General features: G+C 36.4%; 1 protein-coding gene across 9 annotated transcripts in view; it reads left to right on the top strand.

Moving 5' to 3' along the window:
• MYOM1 (myomesin 1) overlaps nt 1-22,349 on the top strand; it is a 159,287-nt gene that overhangs the window by 91,681 nt on the left and 45,257 nt on the right. For 8 of the 9 annotated variants that reach the window (XM_044243334.1, XM_044243335.1, XM_044243338.1 and 5 more), the window contains 7 exons: nt 1,998-2,122; nt 6,313-6,496; nt 6,947-7,121; nt 9,402-9,523; nt 10,715-11,002; nt 12,897-13,093; nt 19,771-19,897. In XM_044243334.1, the coding sequence (XP_044099269.1) occupies nt 1,998-2,122; nt 6,313-6,496; nt 6,947-7,121; nt 9,402-9,523; nt 10,715-11,002; nt 12,897-13,093; nt 19,771-19,897 (1,218 nt within the window). The remainder of the gene's footprint in view (nt 1-1,997; nt 2,123-6,312; nt 6,497-6,946; nt 7,122-9,401; nt 9,524-10,714; nt 11,003-12,896; nt 13,094-19,770; nt 19,898-22,349) is intronic. The other variant, XM_044243342.1, reaches the window with a different exon arrangement.

Here is a 22,349-nt window from a genome sequence, read left to right as displayed (position 1 = left end):
GTGCTCACTCTCAAATAAATAAATAAAATCTAAAAAAAAAAAAAAAAGAATGACTATTGTAATTCTTATTTTTGTCCCTCAGTATGTATCTTTTTCTCTCTACCTGCTTTTAACAGATTCTTTTTGTCACTGGATTGAGAAATTTGTTTGTGATATGCATTAGTGTTGTTTCCTTGATGTGTCTTGTGCTTGGGGTGTACAAGTTCCTTGGATTCTGTGAGTTTACAATTTTCATCAGCTTTGGAAATTCTTCAGCATTATTTCTTTAAACGTTTTTTTTTTTTTTTTCCTGTATCCCCTTCTTTCTTTTCTACCTCAGGAACTCCAGTTACATGCTACTTGAAACCAGGGGTCACTGATGCTGTGTTCATTTTCCCTTTCAGTGTATTTGCTTTCTGTGTTTCATTTCAGATACTTTCTGCTACTGTGCATTATATTTTCCATGTCTTTATTTAACATGTTTAATCTTTGCCCTTTTGGACATATGGACTGTTCTTACAATAACTGTTTTTATATCCTTGTTGACGAATTCTATAATCTGTGACATTTTTGGTTTTGTTTTCATTGATTGATTTTTCTCCCCAGAAAGGGCTGTATTTTCTTGCTCCTTTGCGTACTTAATAACGTTTCATGAGATGCCAGACATTTTAAATTTACATTGTTTGGTGCTGGATGTTTTTATGTTTTTATAAATGCTCTTGAGCTTTGTTCTGGGGAAATGATTTGATCTTTCAAGGCTTGCTTTTGTTAAGTGAAATCAGAACAGACTTTAGCTGAGGGATAATTTGGCCATACTACAGAGGAAATAGCCTTCTGAGTAGTACTCTACCAGATGCCTGTGAATTAGGAGATTTCCACTCTAAATGGTTGGAATATGGACTCTCCCAGGTCCTATGAGAGCTTTGAGGTTTATTCTCTTCAGTTCTGTTGTATGGGTTTTCCTCCACCTCAGGTGGTTTTCTCACATTGATGTGCTGGTTAGTATTCAGGTGAGCACTCCAGAGGTACCCTCTGAACATCTCTGAAGCCTCCCTCTCTGTGCAGCCCTTTCCTCCAGTATTCATCCTTGTGACTCTCTCTGTAGGTACCTTCCCTTTCTGAAATTCCAGCTTCTTCTCCTCCACTTGGGGAGACTCCCAGGTTCTACCTGCGTTCCTCTTCCTGAGCCGCTGTCTTGAGATTCTCTCCAGACAATAAGCTAGGACAGTGGTAGAGCTCACCTAATCTGTTACTCTTCTATCAGGAATCATTGTCCTAAGCCAGCTAATATCCAATGTCTATAAATAGTTGTTTCATGTATTTTGCTTGGTATTTTAGTTATTGGATGTGGAGGGTCTAAAGTTTTGCCCTACTTACAAATTAATACGTTTCATACCACAGTTTCATTGATGTTGGCAAAAGATAAGAGATTCCTAGGTCAGAGACAAAGGATTCTTTAGTCACAGCACAGTTAGACAGCACGAGCTTCCTGTTCTCATTACTTTCCTTTGCATTGTCCCCCCGCCAAGTTCCACAGGGTGGTAGGGAGCAGCACAGATGGATGCTGTACACACAGTAGATATATGTTACATCTGACAAACCCTGTGCCCAAGCTTTCTCTGGAGAAGGGCATTATCTTTACTCTCCTGGTGAGAAAACAAGTCAACTTTCTGCCCTAGAGAATATACTATCTTTATATTCCAAGTTTGTTTGCTATCCGAACATCCTTGAAAAGGTATTCTATAAAAAGCTGATATAGGATGTATAGAAAGTATAACTTATGTCAGTACTGTTTTTTAGGATCAGTAAGAAAATCAAAATTGCCAAGCAAGGAAAGTAAAATTGTGGCTTTGAATGAATGAATGAATGTTTTAGGAAGAATTTCAGAGATGAGGTAGTTCTTTATACTGTGGAGCAGTAATGAACTCTTTCTCCAGGGGAGAGGAACATCTATGACTCTCTGCATATGCTGGTCTTCCCAGGGTGTGTCCTTTTCACTTTTCATTGTTGTTTTTCAGAGGGTATTGTTCCCGGCCCCCCCACAGACCTCTCTGTCACAGAGGCTACCCGGAGCTATGTGGTGCTAAGTTGGAAGCCCCCTGGCCAGCGTGGCCACGAGGGCATTCTGTACTTTGTGGAAAAGGTAAGATCCTAGGATCAACATTATTACCTCAGGCCTCTTCTTAAAGATTTCTTTAAAGAAATAGAGATTAAATTTCCATTGCATCCTGAACTCTTTAAACCCTTATAAACTATAAACAGTCTTCACCAAAAAATGTATATCATATGGAACTTTGCCTGAAAGTTCAGGGGGCTTCTGGATCTGTGGAGCTCACCCATAGACTTCTAAGAGGTCCACAGACCCCAAATTATGACCCTTCTAAGCAGAGAAATGTTCCTGAAACTGTAGTTTGTTCATATGGCCCTGTTTTCTAGACAATCCCTTTGTCTCCCTTCCTCTAGTAATGGCTTTTCATTTCTCTACAACTTGTCTTCTGCAGTCAGAAATGAACATTCATGAGGGTAAATGAGCCAGAGGAATAAAAGTTATAGTACTTTCAGAATACCGTCAAATAGCTGGAGAGTTAGAGAAAGTCCTTATGTGCTGCCATGCACTTGGCTAGTACTACTCCAGTGTAGATAGTAGTGTGGCATCAGGAATTTCAAAACAGCATGAGACACTGGCTAGTGCTTTCCCTCAACTATCTTACAGTTTTATTGTAATTATGTTAGAGAGGGCAGCATATAATGAAAGCCTAAAATGGGTGGAATGATGAGAATTATCCATCATTTACCTGGGCAGCTGTAGTAAGTATTTCTATCCAGAAAATGGAGGTGAGCCACAACCTGGATAGGGTGTTTTTTGTGGGAAGTGGCCAGTTGCAAGTGCAGCAGGAGGAATGATGGCTAGGTAAGGCCTCACTGCTCCAGGCAAAGGGCATTTAAAGAGAATTTGCTTAAAATGAGATTCCAATCCATTTGTTAAGAAAGTCTCGATTAAGATGTAATTGAAAAATGAAACAAAAGTAAGTTTATTTTGTTATCTGTAAGAATGTTTACATTTTTATAACAGCCACATACCATTTTATTTATTTTTAACATGCCATTTTTTTAGAACAATGAATGAAACAATTGGCTGTATTTTTTTGTGTGTACTTTGTTTTTATAAAATTTTGTGATAGCACAATAAGCTATCATTTACTTGACATTTTACTTTCATAGCAAAATTGTAGAAAAGGTCTTTATTTGGCAAATATCATGTTGCTCAGTTAGTTTTCCTAAGAGCTTTTCTCTTTCATCCTTAATGGTTTTCTGATCATTCAATTTCAGAACACCTACTAGGTCACCTTCCCTGGCAATTGTTATAAGAGAATAGATATTATAGATACATAAGGGTGTGCAAATATGCAAATATCTGCAAATCAGGTAACAACATAAAAGCAAAGATGACTATCTTTATGGCCTTTTAGTTATTTCAGATCCTCAGAAAAAATTATACTAAAACTAAATGCTAGGGTCTGTGGTTTTCCTATTTTAATTAATAAATTTATTAATTTATTTCCTTGATAAAGACATTTAGTTCATGTCTTTGAGGAGCACGCCTCACTTCTCCTGATTCCTAGCAAATTGGTAACAATAAATGGAGTATCTCTATAACATGCAATATGGGCATCTTTCAAAAGAGTCTGATTTTACCAAAATAATATTTAAAGTCCTATTGGTATTAATTTGTATATTTTCTAGATGTTAGCCTCAAATTAAATATAACTTGAGTAGCACTCCTGATTTAAATTTTTTTTTTCCTGTATTTTTTTAAATAGAGGACAAGACTAGAGTGAAAAATGTTTGTTTCCTGGTGTGCTTAATACATACCCTTCACTGAATCTTTTTGAAATGCTCCACAGGAAGAGAGTTCTGAATAAGCTCTGTGACAATAATTACCATCCTTCCTACAGTAATGACATAGTAACAACCTACCACTGAGGCATTTTCTTTAGATGAGTCAACTTTAGCTGCCGTTGAACATTTCCCCTGGTCATATAAACTCTAATTTCTCCAGGAAAATCCATAACTTCCCTAGACCTAAATGTATGTGAGGCTGTGATTAAAAAGTGTTAAAAGTGTTATTCCACCAGTGAACCTATTAGTCTGGAACGGAGGGAACACTTATGAGTGCAGTGTGAGTAGACAGGTCTCTCTGGGCACGGCTGACATATACGAAAGGTCCAGGATGTTGACATACTGGGGAAGCAGAACATGCCCAGAGGCTAGGGCACATTTACAGAAGAATTATCCAAACGTCAAACCATCCTACTCAGCTGAGTCTCAGGTTATTTCTGATAAAAAGCAGCTTCTAACGTGTTGACCTTTCTAAAGCGCAACGTTTCACATGCTCTTGTCCTGCAGCTCGTTTTCCTCCCCAGAATGTGGATGCCCATGGGAATGCTGCTTCTTCAGTAACCCCCAAGCTTGCACCTCTTTATAGAACTAGTTTCCAGAAATTGCATGCACATATAGTACAAACTTGCCTCATATGGCTGCAGCTTATGCCCAGTTCTACCATGTTTGTGAGCCCTGGAATGGGTGGCATTTAATAGAGGGCATTGATGGGGCATACAGTTTGCTCAGGGTCACACAGTTAGAGACATAGCTAGGATTTGAACTTGGGCAGTCTGGCTCAGTTTTCATATTCTGTATCCAACTAGTACACATTGTTGCCTTTCAATCTTCCCAAGCCTGCCTTCTCTGGAAAACTGGAATACTCACTCAGTGCTACCCCCACAAATTCAGAGCATAGTTGAGAGGATTAAAAAGTTACAATGCCATAAAGCTCTTAGCATAGTGAAAAGGCAGCTATTATTTTTATAATGAAAGTATAAATGACTGATAATTGTTACATGTTCCCCAGGGGAGAATGTGTCAAAATGAGTCAAAGCCCTAAACTAAAGGATTAAAGGTCTGGGAGAATTTCATCCATCAGTTAGCAGCAGATTGACTGTTTAGGGAGAATTTATCCTTTCTACCCTCCCACCGATAATGACATAATCGTGGAAGATTCTACAAAGGACTTTAGAGGTTACCTTGTCACATTTGCTTATTTTATGAATGATGAAACTGAGACCAAAGAATACTCACGTGACTTTTCCAAGGTCACATATCTTGTTATTAACAAATCTAAGACTGCAATGAATGCCTCCGGTTCCTTTGCACGATACCACATTGCCTCCATTTCAAGTCAATGAAGGTTATGCCAAGCAATATATCAGTATTCTTATAGTCCCAACAGTGTATCATCTTTTCAGTTGGTCACTGTATCATGAGGGTTGGATTTCTAGAAAAGTCTCTTGAAAATGTTTAAAAGTTCTGAAGCAAAATCACTTCTGCTGACCTTGGGGCAAAATTGAGGGTTCAAATAGGCAGGATAAAGGATTACTGAAGACCAGTGGTAGTTTTCTCACTATATTCTCTACCAAAGAGCAAATCGATACCACATCCTTTTAAGGATTTCAGAGTCACCCTAGATCATTTTAGTTCCAAGAAAAGAATTGCTTTAAATTTGGTTTTTCCCATTATTTATTCTAAAATATAGGGAAGGAAAAAAGAAACTCTAATTCAAAATAGTTCATTCATTCAGAAAAAAAAAAAAATGTTGATTATCTGGTATGTGCCAGATATAATTCTAGGCTCTGGGGTATAACAGGGAACAAGACAACTCCCTGAACTCATTTCATTGAGGAGATGACAAATAAATAACTTAATTTTGAATACAGATAACTGATTTTGAAAAAAAGAAAGCAGAGTAAGGGATAGAGAATGATGAGAAAGGAACAAAGAACTCTTTTAGATTCTTTGATAGACTAGGCAGGGAGTGATCAAGAAGGCTTTTTTGAGGAAGTGGTATTTGAGTACAGACCAGAATGAGATTATGAGTCATTAAATAACACTCAATTAAAATGAAACAGTTTATAACAATGAAGATTTAAGGATTTTGTATAGCATAATAAATCTATTTACCTCACAAAGAATTAGAAAAGTATCTGATCCCAAACTGTCTTCAAAATAAAGTCTTTTATAAGTAGATCGATGATCTTAGTTAACAAGTCATTGAAGTATTAAGTAGCATATTTATCAAATAATCCAAAGACATATTTGATTTAGAGAATCCTCTGGACTACAATGCTTCATTCCTAATTTCCTCCATATCTCTTCTCCAGTTCCACTCATAACAGGTAAGTAGTTTGTTAACTGATAAATAAGACTGCCAGATGCCTGGTTCAAAGTTCCCATCTATTCTTGCTGTGCTGTGAATGGGTCTCTCTGTTGGGTCTGCAGTGTGAAGCAGGAACAGAAAACTGGCAGCGGGTGAACACAGAGCTCCCTGTGAAGTCGCCTCGCTTTGCTCTGTTCGACCTGGCTGAAGGGAAATCCTACCGTTTCCGTGTCCGCTGTTCTAACTCAGCAGGAGTTGGTGAGCCCTCAGAGGCAACGGAAGTGACGGTGGTAGGGGACAAACTTGGTGAGTAGAGAGTTTGGTTGAACAAAACTGATTTGAATTCAATTCAAGAAGAAAAATCCCAAAAGCAAGAATCTCATTAGAATGTACCCATCCGGAAATAAAAGTGGTGGCATCCTTCTTTCACATTATAAATTTAATTGATGACTATACCTGACTGATACATTTAAAAAATTATTATTATGAGCTATGAAATTATGAAAAGTAAACTTCTCCAGGAGTTTCAACAATATTGCTAATGTATTTTTTTTCTGGAGTATTTTCATTATGCCCCCAAAATAACATATTAATTTTTTAAATTTTCTGCTTTAACAAATATAAAATAAAACAACTGTATGTTTGATATGATTACTTATATAAAATTTATATATGTATGTGTGTGTGTTCATATGTGATAAGATCAAATTTTTTGAAACCACCCTGAGTTTGATCATTATTTTCCTCCTTTGTCAGATATCCCCAAGCCCCCAGGCAAAATCATCCCAAGCAGAAATACAGACACATCAGTGGTAGTTTCATGGGAGGAATCCAAAGATGCTAAAGAGCTGGTCGGCTACTACATAGAATCAAGCATTGTTGGCTCTGGCAAGTGGGAGCCTTGCAACAACAACCCTGTGAAGGGCCCACGGTAACCGCAATGTTGGGGTAGAGGGGTGCTGTGGGGAGACTTCTGACTCTAGAGCAGGAAGGCTATGAAGAGGAAATGCACAGCAAATGAATCATTGAACATTACATCTAAAACTAATGATGTACTATACGTTGGTTAACTGAACATAATAAAAAATAAAAAATAAATTAATTTTTAATTTAAAATAAAATTATGATCCCCCCCCCCCAAAAAAGAGAAAAAATGCAGCCATGGACCCAGCACAAATATCCAATGGAGGGAGTTTTGTTTTTTTTTTAAACATTATACTTTAGGGGCACCTGGGTGGCTTAGTCGTTAAGCATTTGCCTTCAGCTCAGGTCATGATCCTAGCATCCTGGGATCGGCGGGAGGCCTGCTTCTCCCTCTCCCTCTCCGCTGGCTTGTGTTCCTTCCCTGTCTCGCTGTCTCTCTCTCTGTCAAATAAATAAATATAATCTTAAAAGAAAGTTATATAAAAAAAAGTTATACTTTAAATACCCAAATGAATTTAAAATTGAACATAATCTACTGCCATATATTTGGGGGAAAAAAACCTACTTATGATCTTGAACACTTAGAAACACTTTAATGCCAGCTATGATGAATTCATTTTATGGTATTTTTCTGATTCTTTTTCTTCATACCATTTGTCCTTTTTACCCCTCTGTTCTGGTCTTTAATATTTGGTGTGATACTAAATTTCAAGGATCTAGTAGACTCTAGCTGACATAAAGTACCCAGGCATTTTATTTATTTAATTAATTTTTAAAGAGAAGGGTGTGGTATAGGTGCAGGGGGAGAGGGAGACAGAAAATCGTAAGCAGGGTTCAGTCTCAAAAACCCTGAGATCATGACCTGAGCTGGAATCAGGAGTTGGATGCATAACCGATTGAGCCACCTAGGATCCCTTCCCCTAAGCATTTTAAGTGAACAGGAAAGAACTATCAGCATTTTACAAATTCTGAACATGGTTAAACTCAGTGCTAAGGACTCTAATCTGAAGAGAGTTATTTTTTTCTTGCTTTCAAATATTTTATCAGTCAGCTTTGCAGGTTGATGATGAATTCTGACCTACAACCAAATTCTGAGATTCCTTTGATTTACAGCTAATCTGAGAGGAGAATTCCACCCCCAAAATTGCCAAACAGGATTGTTATTTTCTGGCATGACCACGTCAAACTCCAAGGACTCCCATAGGATGAGTTGTTTCTTTTGTAGAACAGGAGAATAGAGGCAAATCAATGAATGGGACAAAGCAAGAGATTCATTTAGCCCATTTGTTCATTTCACTTTTATTGTGCATTCCCAGCCTTTTCCTGGGACCATATAGAAATATTTATAGAGGATTAGGCAGGGTCTGCCTTTCCACAAACAGATAAGAACTTCTCAAGGACAGACACCATTTTTTATTCATCTTCATGTCCACAATAACTAGCTCAGTGTCTGGAACACTGAGGTGCTCAATAAATATTTGCTGAACTGAGCTGACCTGAAGGATTGGCCTAATTTATGACTGCCTTCATTAAATAGTCCAACATTACTAATGGTGATAGAGTCATTAGCAGACCTGTTATTTCCTCTGGTTATAGTCTTCAGGATGGATTAAAATGTTAGAGTGATTCATGAAATAGCTACTTATAGCCATAATAGCTTTTAAGGAGTAAGGTTGTTTTATGTGTAAAACTGCCCATGAATTCACACCTCATTACAGGATCCTTATATCTAAGTGGTAATCTATATTTCATCTTATTTTCAGATTCTAGTGTAATTTCTCAAGTAATTATACCTCCCTGGCATGCAGGGAAGCAGGGACTACTAGGCCTCTATAACAAGGAGCAACCAATGCCTTACAGTCACAAGTATATACCTGAAATAGCCTTTAATAATATTAATACCACCTATTATTTACTAAATGCCTCTTATATGCCAGGCCCTGCAATAGGCACTTTAAATACCTTTTCTGGCCAATCTTACACAAAAATTATTATAGAGGCATTATTATACCCATTTTACTGATGCTCACACCAAAGGCTCAGAAAAGTTAAAGTACTTATTCAGGAAAAAGCCAGGACTCTGCATTGTTTGATGGAGGGAGTTTAGAAAATTGCCCTAATTAGCTGCTTTCTTGTCTAATGCACAAACGTTACCTGATCTCTGTCCCTCTGCTTCCTCCTTTTAGAAAACGAAGGTTTTTATAAAGCCAGATCATTCAGTTAAGCTAAAACCATCTTGTCTAATTTCCCCCCTAGGAAAAATTTTTAAAACTTCCTTTCCTTTTAGATTTACTTGCCATGGATTGGCGACCGGTCAGAGTTATATCTTCCGGGTTAGAGCAGTGAATGCAGCTGGACTTAGCGAATATTCACAGGATTCAGAAGCGATTGAAGTTAAAGCTCCTATTGGTAAGTTCCTTATGCATAACTTGGTAGATAAAAATGGATTTTTTTAATAAGTTATAAAGGAAGATACCATCCTCTCCGGTAATTGTCTAAAGCTTCTAGTACTGCTTGATGATTCCATCCCCAGGTGATCATTTTCTCTGACTCCAGGCGACAGCTAACCTTCTGTAGCCGTCATTTTACAGGTCTTCACCACTTACCCAGATTCTGTGTGCACCCATAGCCTTGTCATCTTCACAAGTCTGAGTTTCCTTAGATATTTCCCACTGTGTGAATCTCCATTCTAACTTCGTTCTCATGCTGGGAATGTGGAGGGCCATCTGGTTCCTTGAAGTGCTGTATCACCCATAACACGGATCATTTTGTACCTAAAAGCCATTTCACCTGCGACATAGCCTGGCTTGTTTTCACTAACTACACATTAACATGCTCTTTATAAACTCCTCTAAATTTTGTGCAAGACACATGTGGTTGCCTAATCATATGCTACATCTCTGCTCACAAAGTAACCCACAGAATAAAACTGGTAATAAAGTAATTGTATGCATGTACATAATGTGCCTCCCAATCTTTGATAAAGTAGGGAAGGGACCCAGGTAGTTCAGAGCACCAAAAATGAAGTCTGTGATAGAGTAACCCATATTTGAAGGAAAGTTATTTCATACCAGTTATCTTCAGTTAGCATGCTGTATTACTTTTAATAGTCTCTATAATATGAATAATAGTGAACTTTTTGTTTTTTTGAGGTTGGGAGGTACAGGCCATTAATTATTCAATAATGTACGTAATTCTAACTGTTATAAAATCAGGATCTTTAATTTAAGTCTTGTGTACTTTATGATCTTTTCCTCCCCTCAGTCTGTTGAATAATAAGCCTTAATTTCTTTCAAAAAACGTTAGAGGTTTGCTTTTTTCTTAAATATACTTGGGTTCTGCAGATCAAAATGGTTCCTGTTCTGTTCGTGGTTTTGTGTTTTCATTTCTTCTTTTCCCAGAATATGGAGAAGTTGAGCTGTTTCCTGTGTAAATTATGAGAAACGTATCCATATTTCTTGCCAGTCTGAGTGATTTCTGTTAAACTAAGATTACTTTTGTTCTGCATATGGTCCTGTTTTTCCCTTTGTTCTGTTAAGTAAGAGCAATTTGTACTGTGTCTGGGCTTAAAGTGTTTCTGTTGTTATCTGGCGATTGTAGGGGGAGGAGTGTCTCCAGATGTGTGGCCTGAACTGAATGATACACCTGGTGGACTAACAGACTCCAGGGGAGGCATGCATGGAGCCTCCCAGCCAACCTTTAAGAAAGATGCTTTGCTTGGTAGCAAACTTAACAAACCTTCACTACCCAGTAGTGCTCACAACTTGGGCCAAACAGAAGTGAGTAAAGTAAGTGAAACAGTTCAGGAAGAGCTTACCCCATCACCACAGAAGGCAGATATTAAGGGGAAAAGTAAGTCTGACCCTCTGAAAAAGAAGAAGGACATAGGTGAGAGTCGAAAAACTACAACTGTTCCATCTGTCTCCATCAGTGTCCTCACCTCATTGTCTAGATCACATTCTTCCATCTGTGTTTACTTTCATCTATGTTTATTCTTCATTCGACATGTTTTTAGCTATCCATTTGCAGTACTTTTATCTAATGAATTGTAAAAGTAATTTTATATGAGTTTGGCTTTTGTATTTACTTCACTGTGCTTAATGACAATAGAATATTTAAAATATTTTGGTTATAGAGTCCTTTTTGGTTTCCATGGCAGACACAACTCTGGTCTTATTTTGCTAAGAAAAGCAGAACTGAGAGCTGGAAGAATTTGATAATCACAGCCTATATAGGGTCCTTTGAAATATTCATGTTTAGTACAGGCATAGGAAAAATATTTTACAAAGAAGTCCCATTTCTTCAGGATCATAGTTATTAACTTCTGTTGTTCATCTTCAGGTTTTCAAGTTATCCTTCATATTTAACTCAAATAAATATGAGTAACATTACCTCTTTGAGGTGCCATGAAGAGTTTAACAGGGTATCATAATCACATAAAGCTAAATTCTGTGCTAAAATAAAATAAATAAAATAAAATAAAGCTAAATTCCCAGAACTGATTTATTTAAGACTATTTAGCAGCAAGCTCAGAATTTTCTTATTAGGATATTTGGTACTTGTGGCTTTTATATTTTAGATGACAGTGTTTTCTTATCAAATAAAAACAAAATGATAAGCATATACTGATACTTCACCCCAACTTCTGTCACTTCCATTTTTTAAAAACTTGATTGTCCCCTCAGCTCAAGATGAGATATTCATTTGAGAGTTGACATTTAATATTGCTCTTAATAGGAAGAGTGAGAGAGGGAGAAAAAGTTTTTTTCTTTCAATATAAAGAATGAAGGAGGTTTGTGAGGGGGAAAGAGAAACAAATGTACTTCATTTTTAAAATCTTTATTCTTCTAAGACTCTTTTGAATAAAAATAGTTCTTTTTTCCCCTGTAATCCAAATAAATATTTAGAAAATCCTATGGTGTTATTACATATCTAGATGGGTGTCTTTCCACCATCTGATCCTCTCTTTCTTTATCAAAAACTATAATTTAGTAGTTGGGTAAAAAGTTGATCAGAAGCCACATAAATGAAGAGAGACTTTTAAAACATCCTCCAAATGTTTTTCTGGCTAAGAACTAATAAACACAGTGACAGCTATATAGTATTTTGTACTACATGAATAATAGTCCAACATCAGGTTAAAAATAATGCAGCAAAAGGTATTATATACTAAAAGAAAAATATCATATGGCGGATTGTGCCCGTTTTTTGTTTTTTATTTTAAAGATGGCATTTAGCTGAGCTCCAAATAAGATTTTTTTCTGTGTGTAGATAGAACTTGTTTAGTCATAAAGTCTCACAAGGGTATGTATGCCTGAATGGTGAAATGCTAACCATTTGGAAATAATATGGAAATTCTCCGTAAGCACATTGAGGCAGAAATTGATATACATATTACATTTTCTTCAAGGAGCAAATAAAAACAAAACCACGTAAAGAAATGAGATATATATCTAGGGAAAAATATTTCTTCTTATGGGGAACAGAACCATTTTTCAGAATATTGCACCATTTTACTTTTAGTATTTCAAAAATTATTCTTCTGTGGAAGTAGGGGGGCAGTTCCTTTTTGTCTTTGGAATAATAATTACAGTACACTTTTCACTGTTTTTTTTTTTCCTCATACACCAAACTGGGTGCCAAGTTACGGATCTGTCTCACATTTTAGTTTTATACTGCACGACCCTAGTGCCCTCCCATGTGGCACAAATGAAACAAGCTTAATGTGCATAAAATCATAAATGCATTTCTGTCTACTCACTTGCTACTCATATTGTAACAGCTGCACCCTCTCCACCCTGTGACATCACTTGTCTTGAAAGTTTTCGTGACTCGATGGTTCTTGGATGGAAGCAACCAGATAAGACTGGAGGGGCTGAAATTACTGGCTATTACGTGAACTATCGTGAGGTAATTGACGGAGTACCAGGAAGATGGAGAGAAGCCAACATCAAAGCTGTCAGTGATGAGGCATATAAGGTAAATGACCTTCTGTAGTGTCGTGTCATATATCTGATGACATGCTCACTTGCACACACATGCACACCCACACCCACACTCAGCGCCTTGTAAATGATTCATGTCATTTCTCCAGTGTCCATTGTCTACGTGACTTTTGTCGGAAATATAACAAGGTAAATAGAAGTAATCTGACTGATCAGGAAGGATTGGTATTTTCTGATTTGTACATATAAACATAATAACTTCCTAGAATATTTACTATAAAATGTTTACTTGTGGTAAAAGTAAAAATTTATTTCAAAACTTACAAAATTTCTCTAATCAATATGCTGCTAGCATCAAGGGTCCCAGGATCCAAATGACTGCATTTTTAACTTTCAGTGTTCAAATCATAAAGAATAATGGCATGGGTCTGACGCCCAGCCTCAGCTCACCACTTGTGAGGTATCCCCCACCATAGTGGTCATCACGAAGGAGTAGTCCACATGTGTCTACCCACAATTTCTTTTCTTCACTGCTTTGTCCATCTCAGAGTACTTGAAGGGTCTCACTGTTGCCATAACTACGGCTCCTCTCTTTGGAGTGTTGTCAGCTAGAGGAAAGTCACCTCCCTTTATACTTCCAGAACCCCATGCTGTGAGGACAAGAGCAGGGTAAGGCTGGGTGAATGAAGCTTTCCCAAACTCAATGCCATAGTTCTTAAATTTAATGCTTAAAATTTATGAAATATCACAAACATACTGAACACATAAAAAATAAAACAAGAATACATAAAACAAAATTGTATTTTTAAGATTATTCCATGTTGGTGTGTAGCTATGACTTCATTATTGTATGATATTCTGTTGTATGAGGGTCTCATAATACACTTTTCCATTCAGTTATTGATTGATGTTTGGGCATTTTCACATTGATAGCTATACCAAACAGTGTACCTATGAACATTTCTGTACATGTCTGCTGGCACATATAGGCACTAGTTTCTCTAGGTTATTACCTAGAAGTAGAATTGCTGGGCCAGAGAATCTGTTTATCTTCAATTTTAGTAGATTGGAGTATGAGAACTCCCAATTGTTGCACATCCCTTTAACACTTGGTATCACACATTTTCAGTTTTGACAATCTGGGTGTCAAATGAGTCTGAATATCTTTTGCTATATATACATACTCCATTTTGAAATCTCCATTTATAACATGCCTGTACAAAGATTTTGCCCATTTTTCTAAAAGATTTTCTTACTGACTTGTGAAGTTCTTTATATATTCTGAGCTTAAAACCCTTGGTAGCTGTGGAAGTTGTGTCTATCTTTCTTGCTCATTGGATAGTATTTTCTTCTCCTTGTGGTAACAACACTAATTTTAATACCAAACTCATGATTCCCAGACTTAACGACATTTGCCGTGCCACTAGTGATTGCTCTGCCCCCCCCCCTTTTTTTAAAGAGATACCTTTGCCATCCAAAGTCGTGGGGATATTGTACTAGATTTTATTCTATAAGCTCTGGTTTGCCACTCACATTAAAGTCATTGCTTTACCTATAAATTTTGTGTGTGATGTAAAGTAAAGGTCAACATTCATTTTCCCCCTGTAGGAACACCCAGTTGTCCCATCTGTTGAAAAGTTTGTCCTTTTTCTACTATTGGGCTAGGCTATCTGTATCATGTATTAAGTTTCTTTGAGGTACTTGTCTGCTTCTGTGTTTTCTGTTTTGTTCCACTGCTCTGTCTACCACTGGACCAATATCACATTAATTTAATCATTACCATTTCATAGCATATTTGATAACTGGTAGATCAAGTTATCTCAGTTTATTTTTTTTATTCCAAGGCTATTTTTAGCCCTTTGTATTTTGATATAAATTGTATAATTAGATTACCATGTTCTACCAAAAAATAAGACAAGCAAGAGCAAACACAATAAAAAAAATTATACTAAAACATTTGAGAATTCTGATTGGGATTGCATTGAATCCATAAATAAATTGAGCAGTAAATAACATCTTTAAAATATTAAATATTCTAATATATGAACATGATATTTCTCTCCATTTATTTTGGTCTTTAAAGTTTCTCAATAAAGCTTTATAATTCTCTATAGAAGTTTTACACATCATTTATTATTTTTTGTAGGTATTACATATTTTCAGTGTTTAGTGTGTTTGGTTTTTTTTTAAGATTTTATTTATTTGGCAGACAGAGATCCCAAGTAGGCAGAGAGAGGGGAGAAGCAGGCTCCCCACTGAGCAGAGAGCCCGATGTGGAGCTCAATCCCAGGATCCTGAGATTATGACCGAGCCCAAGGCAGAGACTTAACCCTCTGAGCCACCCAGGTGCCCCTAAATAGTATGTTTTTATATCATTTTGTTATTGCTGGGATAGAGAAATATACATCATTTTTATATAGGTTTTTGCTAAATTTTCTTACTGTTTCTATAAGTTACCTATGAGCTCTTTTTGATTCTGTGTAAATCATCATATCATCTATAAAAGACAGTTCACTTCTTCATTTCCAAATTTTATATTTTTTGCTTCATTTTCTTAACTTTCTGCTTAAAATCTTTGATAAAATATTGATAGATGTGGTGGTCCTGGTCATTCTTGATTTGATTTTTATCTTAAAGGAAAGCATTTCACCATTTTACCATTAAGTATTATATTTCCTATCAGTGTTTGATAGACAGCTGAAGTAAGTTTCCTTCTGTTCCTAGTTAAGAAATAGTTAAAATAAAAAAAAAAGAATTAGTTAAAATGATGAAATATTTTTTTCTGAATCTATTGAGATGGTTATATGATTTTTTCCCTTTAGTTTTAATGTGGTATATTCCAGTAACTATCTAATGTTGAAATAACCTTGCCTTCCAGCCATAAATCTAAGCTAGACATTATGTATACTCTGTCTATATATTACTGGATTTTTTTTTTCTTATTGTTGTTCTGTATTTTTGCTTCTATGTTTATGAATGAAATTACCCTGAGACTAGAGTTAATTTGGTATAAATGCCTGACAAGGACAGTACTGGAAAGGAAAATTGCAGGGTAACCTTACTTTATTGAGATATAATTAACATATCATAAAATTCACCCAATTAAAATGTTGCTTTATATATTTTGAAGGGGTGTTATTAGATGCATACAAAGTGACTTTCTATATTACTAACAATATATTTCCCTTCAATCTATATTATCTGTTATTAATATAAATTTATCAATTTTCTTTTGGTTGGTGTTTGCATGGTATATAATTTTTTTCCTTTGACTTTCTATCTATCTTTAACTTTATGCTTTATATATATATTTTTTCTTTTTAAATTTTTTTTTAAGATTTTATTTATTTATTTGACAGACAGAGATGACAAGTAGGCAGAGTGGCAGGCAGAGAGAGAGGGGGAAGCAGGCTCCCTGCTGAGCAGAGAGCCCGATGCGGGGCTCGATCCCAGGACCCTGAGATCATGGCCCGAGCTGAAGGCAGAGGCCCATCCCACTGAGCCACCCAGGCACCCCTATATGTTTCTTAAAAATAATATAGAGTTGGATATCTTTCTACCTGAGAGTCTTTGTCATTTAACTAGAGCATCTAATGTTATTATTACTATTTTTGAAAAACCAATCATCTTTATTTTGTACTTTCTATTTGTCCTGCCTGTTCTGTTTCAGTTTCTATCCTAACCTGACTACTTTGGAATAGTTATTTTTTTTCCTTCAGCCATCCCCTTTTCCCTCTACACTACCTTGAAAGGTATAGATTCTGGGTTTCTGTGTTTGTTTTTGGTGGTTACTGCAGAAATTACAGTGAGCAAATTAGCAGTCTGAATTTATTCTACTGTTTTCCTCTTGTCTGAGAAAAATAGGGCCTCAGAATACCTAAGCCATTTATTCTTTTCCCATTGTATGTTACTGTATGTGTGCTTTTAAGTCAATTTGTAATTCAAAAGAATTGTTGCTATTGTTTTCTAGTCAATAATTATTTAGATTTGTCTAGATTACATTAGTTTCTCTCTCCTTTCCTCTTGAAACTCTAGTTAACATGTATTTGACATTTTCATTCTGTCTTCCATGTCTTTTAATCACTCTGCTCTCTTTCATCCTTGTATCTTTTCGAACTGTGGTCTGTGTAATTTCTTATAACTTTCCATTAGTTTACAAATTTGCTCTTCTTTTGCATCTGATTTCCTGTTAAACACATCCACTATTTTTCTTTGATTGTATTTTTCCCTTTTTAAGGTTACATTTTACAAAGTATTTTATAGTTTGCTATCTCCTGCAGATATTTTATTTTATTTATTTTTTTAGATTCCAAGTTTTTATTTAAATTCTACTTAGTTAACATATACCATAATATTAGTTTCAGGATTAGTCCTGCAGATATTTTAAGTTTGTATTTTATATTTAAAACATAGTAAGCATAGCTATTTTTCTAATCTCTGATGATTCTATTATCTAATATCTTTGCAGGTCTGTATCTGTTATCATTAGTTTTGTAGGCTGGCTCATGATGTCTTATTTCCTATGTTTGGTTATCCTTGATTGTGGGCTGCTCATTGTCATTAAAATATTTTCATGAATAATTTGAGCTTTAGGATGAAGGCATCTTTCTCTGTAGAGGATTTGTATTTGCTTCTGCAAGGTGCCTGGGGATACCACCTGTTCAGTTTTTTTTTTTTTTTTCTTAAATACAAGGCTTTAATTTTTTGGACAATCAAGCAATATGAATTTGCACTGTATAAAGGCAGGTTTATTTCTAACTCAACTTGACTCCCAAAGAGTAAAGACCTTTTAGGGTTCCATCTTAACTGTAGAGGGCTCTCTTTTATTATCCCCTTTTTAAGGTTGGCTCTAGGCTTTGATTTCTGTGTTCTTCTGCTTGATAAACAAAACAAAAGGTCAAATTTTTCTTTATTGGCCACTATCCCCAAGGTAAAATCCACTTTTTTTTGTTGTTCTGTATTTCCCTTTATTCTGTCCTGATAATTCTGTAACATTGTGACATTAATTTGATGCTTTTGAAAAGATTTTTAAAAGATATTTTTATCTAGTATTTTGAATTTTTTAGCAAGACAATCTCTATAGCCTAGTTCACCATTGCCAGAAATAGAAGTCCCATGCTACAATATTTCACCTAAGCCTAGAATGACCAACTTTTCCCATTTGCCTAGGACTCTCCTAGTTTCAACACTACAACTGCCTATGTCCTTAAACCAGGACCCAGGAAAACTAGAATGTTTAGTCATACTAATGGAGGCCCAAAACAGACTTGGTACCTGAATAAAGTACTTTTAGATCCAAGTTATCTACATGATGGTTTCTTCTTATTTAAAAAGGTCTTCCCTTCTTAAAGGGAATGTGTGTGCATGTATGTATGAATCAAAAATGGAGTTTGTATTATTCTGTTACCATAACATCTAGCCATTATATTCACCTTATACCCTAAATAACTGGCATGACAAGACCTCTTGCAGATGAACTTATGACTTCATGATCAAATCAGGTGTAGACTAGATCATAGATACATACTTGTTTTGCCTTGTTTTAAGTCATACACTAGGTAAGCTTTGTTAACTCAGCTGGTTACATCAATGCCTCCACTTATTGAACATTTTTTTAAAGCATTTTTTAAAAAGATTTTATTTACTTATTTGAGAGAGAGAGAGTGTGCACACATGAGCGGGGAGGGGCAGAGGGAGAAGGACAAGTAGACTCCCCTGAGCACAGAGCCTGAAACAGGGCTTGATCCCAGGACCCTGAAATCAAGAGTTGGGCAGTTAACTGACTGAGCCACCTAGGCACCCCCAATTATTAAGCATTTTTAAGCGATTGTGTATAGTTCATAGATTTTTTTTCACACTAATATAGTCCATCATTTCTATTTTGCAAATGTTTTCACATTCATTATTTTATCACATATATTTACCATAACTGAATTTCTTCTGAGGGATATAGAAAATATTAAGTCACTCAATAAGGAGCAAAAAAATGACAAGATTTTGAATATTTTGATTCCTAGCTTAGAATTTTTATAATTTTCATCTATATAAGCCTTAATTTTCTGTTAACTTATATTACAGTGTCGATGAGTCAGGAGTGTAGACATGGCTTAGATGGATTTTCTGCATGAGGTCTCACAAAGATGTCAGCTGGGCTCATTCTCCTCTGGAGCTGGGTTCCTCCTCCAAGCTGATACATTATTGGCAGAATTCAGTTCTTTCAGCTGTAAGTCTGGGGCCCTCTGCTTCTAGAGGCTGTCCTTCTCCAACTGTGTGTGGCTAGGCCATTCACAACCTGGCATTTGCTTCTTTAAGGCCATCAAGACAGTGCTTGCATCGTGAAAGTCCCAGACCCCATTTTGAGAGTTTTCATCTGATTAAATCAGGCCTACCCAGGATAATCTCCCTTTTGATAAGCTCAAAAATCCTCTGATTAGGGACTTTAATTACATCTGTAATATCCCCTCTCCTTTTCCTTATGATGGAACTACAATCACAGGACTGATACTCCAATACCTTTGCCATATTCTCTTGGTTGGAAGCAGGTCACAGGCTTCACCCACACTGAAGGGGAATAGATTACAAAAGGGTATGACTCATTGGGGTCACTTCAGGGTGTATCCAACACAGTGGGTAAGTAAAAAAAAATGTTGAACAACTTAAATAAATGAACCTGAATCAACATCCACTCTCTGAGATATTGTCATGTTGCAGATAAGCAACTTGAAGGAAAACATGGTGTATCAGTTCCAAGTGGCAGCCATGAACATCGCCGGATTGGGAGAGCCCTCAGCAGTAAGTGCATGCTTCAAATGTGAAGAGTGGACCATTGCTGTTCCAGGTAAACCATGAAAACCATTGGAGTTTCTTCCAAAAGAACCTCCAACTTGGAAGTAAATTTAAGTACCTTATAGATAGTTCTAAGAGAAAAGCATTCTCTTGGCCCCTTATGTTTACCTGAGGTATTTTTATAATCCTACTAAATAAAAATACCAATATAAATAATAAATATAAATACCAACATAAAATGACTATAATTTCTTGTGCTTGTATTCCCAGTAAATCATAGTTATACCTCTGCTTAGAATAAGACTAACCCGAAGTACAAAATCCAAGTTCCACATGATCATTTAAAGGAATTATGATTTTTGTCTGTGCTTCTTAAAGACCATCAAAGGGCATCTAATTCGTATCCACAACAAAATGTCTCAAAAACTTCTTCCTGTACTCCCTAATTCTTATGGATTCTCATGCCATTTATCAACCTCCCCCAAATATCTCTCTCCAAGCTCAGCCAATGTGGCTCCTCTTCCTTGTTGTCTCTCTCCTCCCTTGCTGCTAGCTCTTTGTTATATTATGAAGGTGTACTTAACATCCCTGCCCAGGACTTAAGTATTGGACTTGCTCCACCTATTTCCCTCACTTACTTCTCCAGTCCTTCTGTTCTCTCTGCACTTTTGTCTCAACTCTGCATCACAATAAAGTTCCTCAACCTGGCTGGAAATATTCTTCTTTGGAGGTTGCCACAGTGAATGGTTGACTGAACAGGGAAGAAAATGGGGAGAATGGTAGAAACACTTACCTGTGCTTTTTAAAACATATACAGCAACAACACTGAACAAATTAAAAAATTGAAAGCAAATAAATTTACTAAGCCATTAAGTTTCAAACAACAACGTTAAAGTCTTTGGTGGGTGATTTTATTTTGCTTCCAGTGGTACCAATTTCACAGACCCAATGAGTGCCACAGGATGGCTTGATTCTCCCACTTGGATTTAATATTCAACATACACAAGGCCATACTGGAGTATACTGGGTAGATCCAGCCCTGTCTCTGATGCCACCTCCTTCCTCTACTTGAAACCCTAGTGCCCTTGAAGAACCATCATTTTTGCCTTTGCTTAGAGAGCTTCTATTCACATCACTTCTCTGTCAAGTGTGAATAAAAAGATTATAAGAGAAACCCAAGAGCAGTTCAAGCACTCTCTCAGCTTCAGTAAATATATGAGGCAAATATGCTGCCTTTCCATGCGCCTTCTTTAAGCCAGTTGGTATTTCTTAAGCTCTTTCTCTCACCTACACAAAAGTGGATCTGTTTTTAAATTCTTGCAATTCCTGAATCAAGTTAAAATGTGAGTAACTAGAAACTAAGAAATTCTGAGCAGGCCTGTGGAAGATGTTTCGACTGAAAGAGATTTAGTTAGCAAAAGAGATTGCAGGATGAGTGCTACCTGTTTGGATGCCTCACAGGATTCTGAGGATGGCACAAGAAAATGATTTAAAAGTCCTTTGTAAAACAGAACATGACATGTTATTATAAGGCATTGATCTTATTATTTAAATATATTACCATGTTATTTAAACCCCTTACCTTGTTGGAAGGTAGGGATGACACACTAAGCCAAGGGACAGGGCCCCACAAATATTGAGCTATCAATTTGCAAAATGCCAAAGCATAGCATGATGGAGGCTGTGTTTGTAGCTGGCTTTTAGGGCACTGTGAGTTAGTTCAGGGGATTTTGATTGGTTGGTTAGAAATCAGTTATTTTAAAAAAAAAAAGGTCAGGAAAAAAGAAAATAAATATATCACCTACATAGCAGCTGGTGGTCATGGAAGGATGTGGGGGGTCGCTTATAGTTTGGATTCCCAAGAGTGCAAAGAGCACATGGGCAGGGAGGACATTTGACTTTCTTCCTGAACAGATTGGTCAAGTTACTTGGCTTCTCTGAGTTTTCTGTTGTCTTAAGGATGAATGAGATAAATAAATATAAAATACCTAGCAATGTTTAGCTGAGACCCGTAGGCTTGATTGTATTTGTTTTGGTGAAAGTTCTTTGTAAACTGTAATTATAGTTTGTTTTTACTTGTAGATGGAATATATGCTTTATGGGAAAGATTTCCCTCCAGAAGAGATCTAGTTTATAACATATTCCTTTTTCCTGTAGAAGAAATATTACTCTCTATATTCATATGCCATCAAATAGAGTTTCTTTCTTCATCCTAATTTGAAAGTTAGGGGAGGTTTCAGATTTCTATCCAAAAATAATCTGAAACTGAATTGGCAACCAAATTAAACTGTTTTTGATAAAAGATGAGGACCAGAAGCCCACGGACCCCTTGAAAGCAAGTTTTCATCCAGCTTCTGGGGGGTACCTTGAATTAACTCTAACTGCCTTGCCCCTAAAAGGACTTAGTAGATTGATGTAGAGCCATTGAGGAAACTTGGTACAAAATGACCACAAAATACCTATTTCTACACGAATAGTAGATTTCACAAAAGAACACTGGATTC

The sequence above is a fragment of the Neovison vison genome, chromosome 3 (assembly GCF_020171115.1).
Source record: "Neovison vison isolate M4711 chromosome 3, ASM_NN_V1, whole genome shotgun sequence".
Classification (NCBI taxonomy): Eukaryota; Metazoa; Chordata; class Mammalia; order Carnivora; family Mustelidae; genus Neogale; species Neogale vison.
This window is presented reverse-complemented; position numbering and strand designations above follow the sequence as displayed.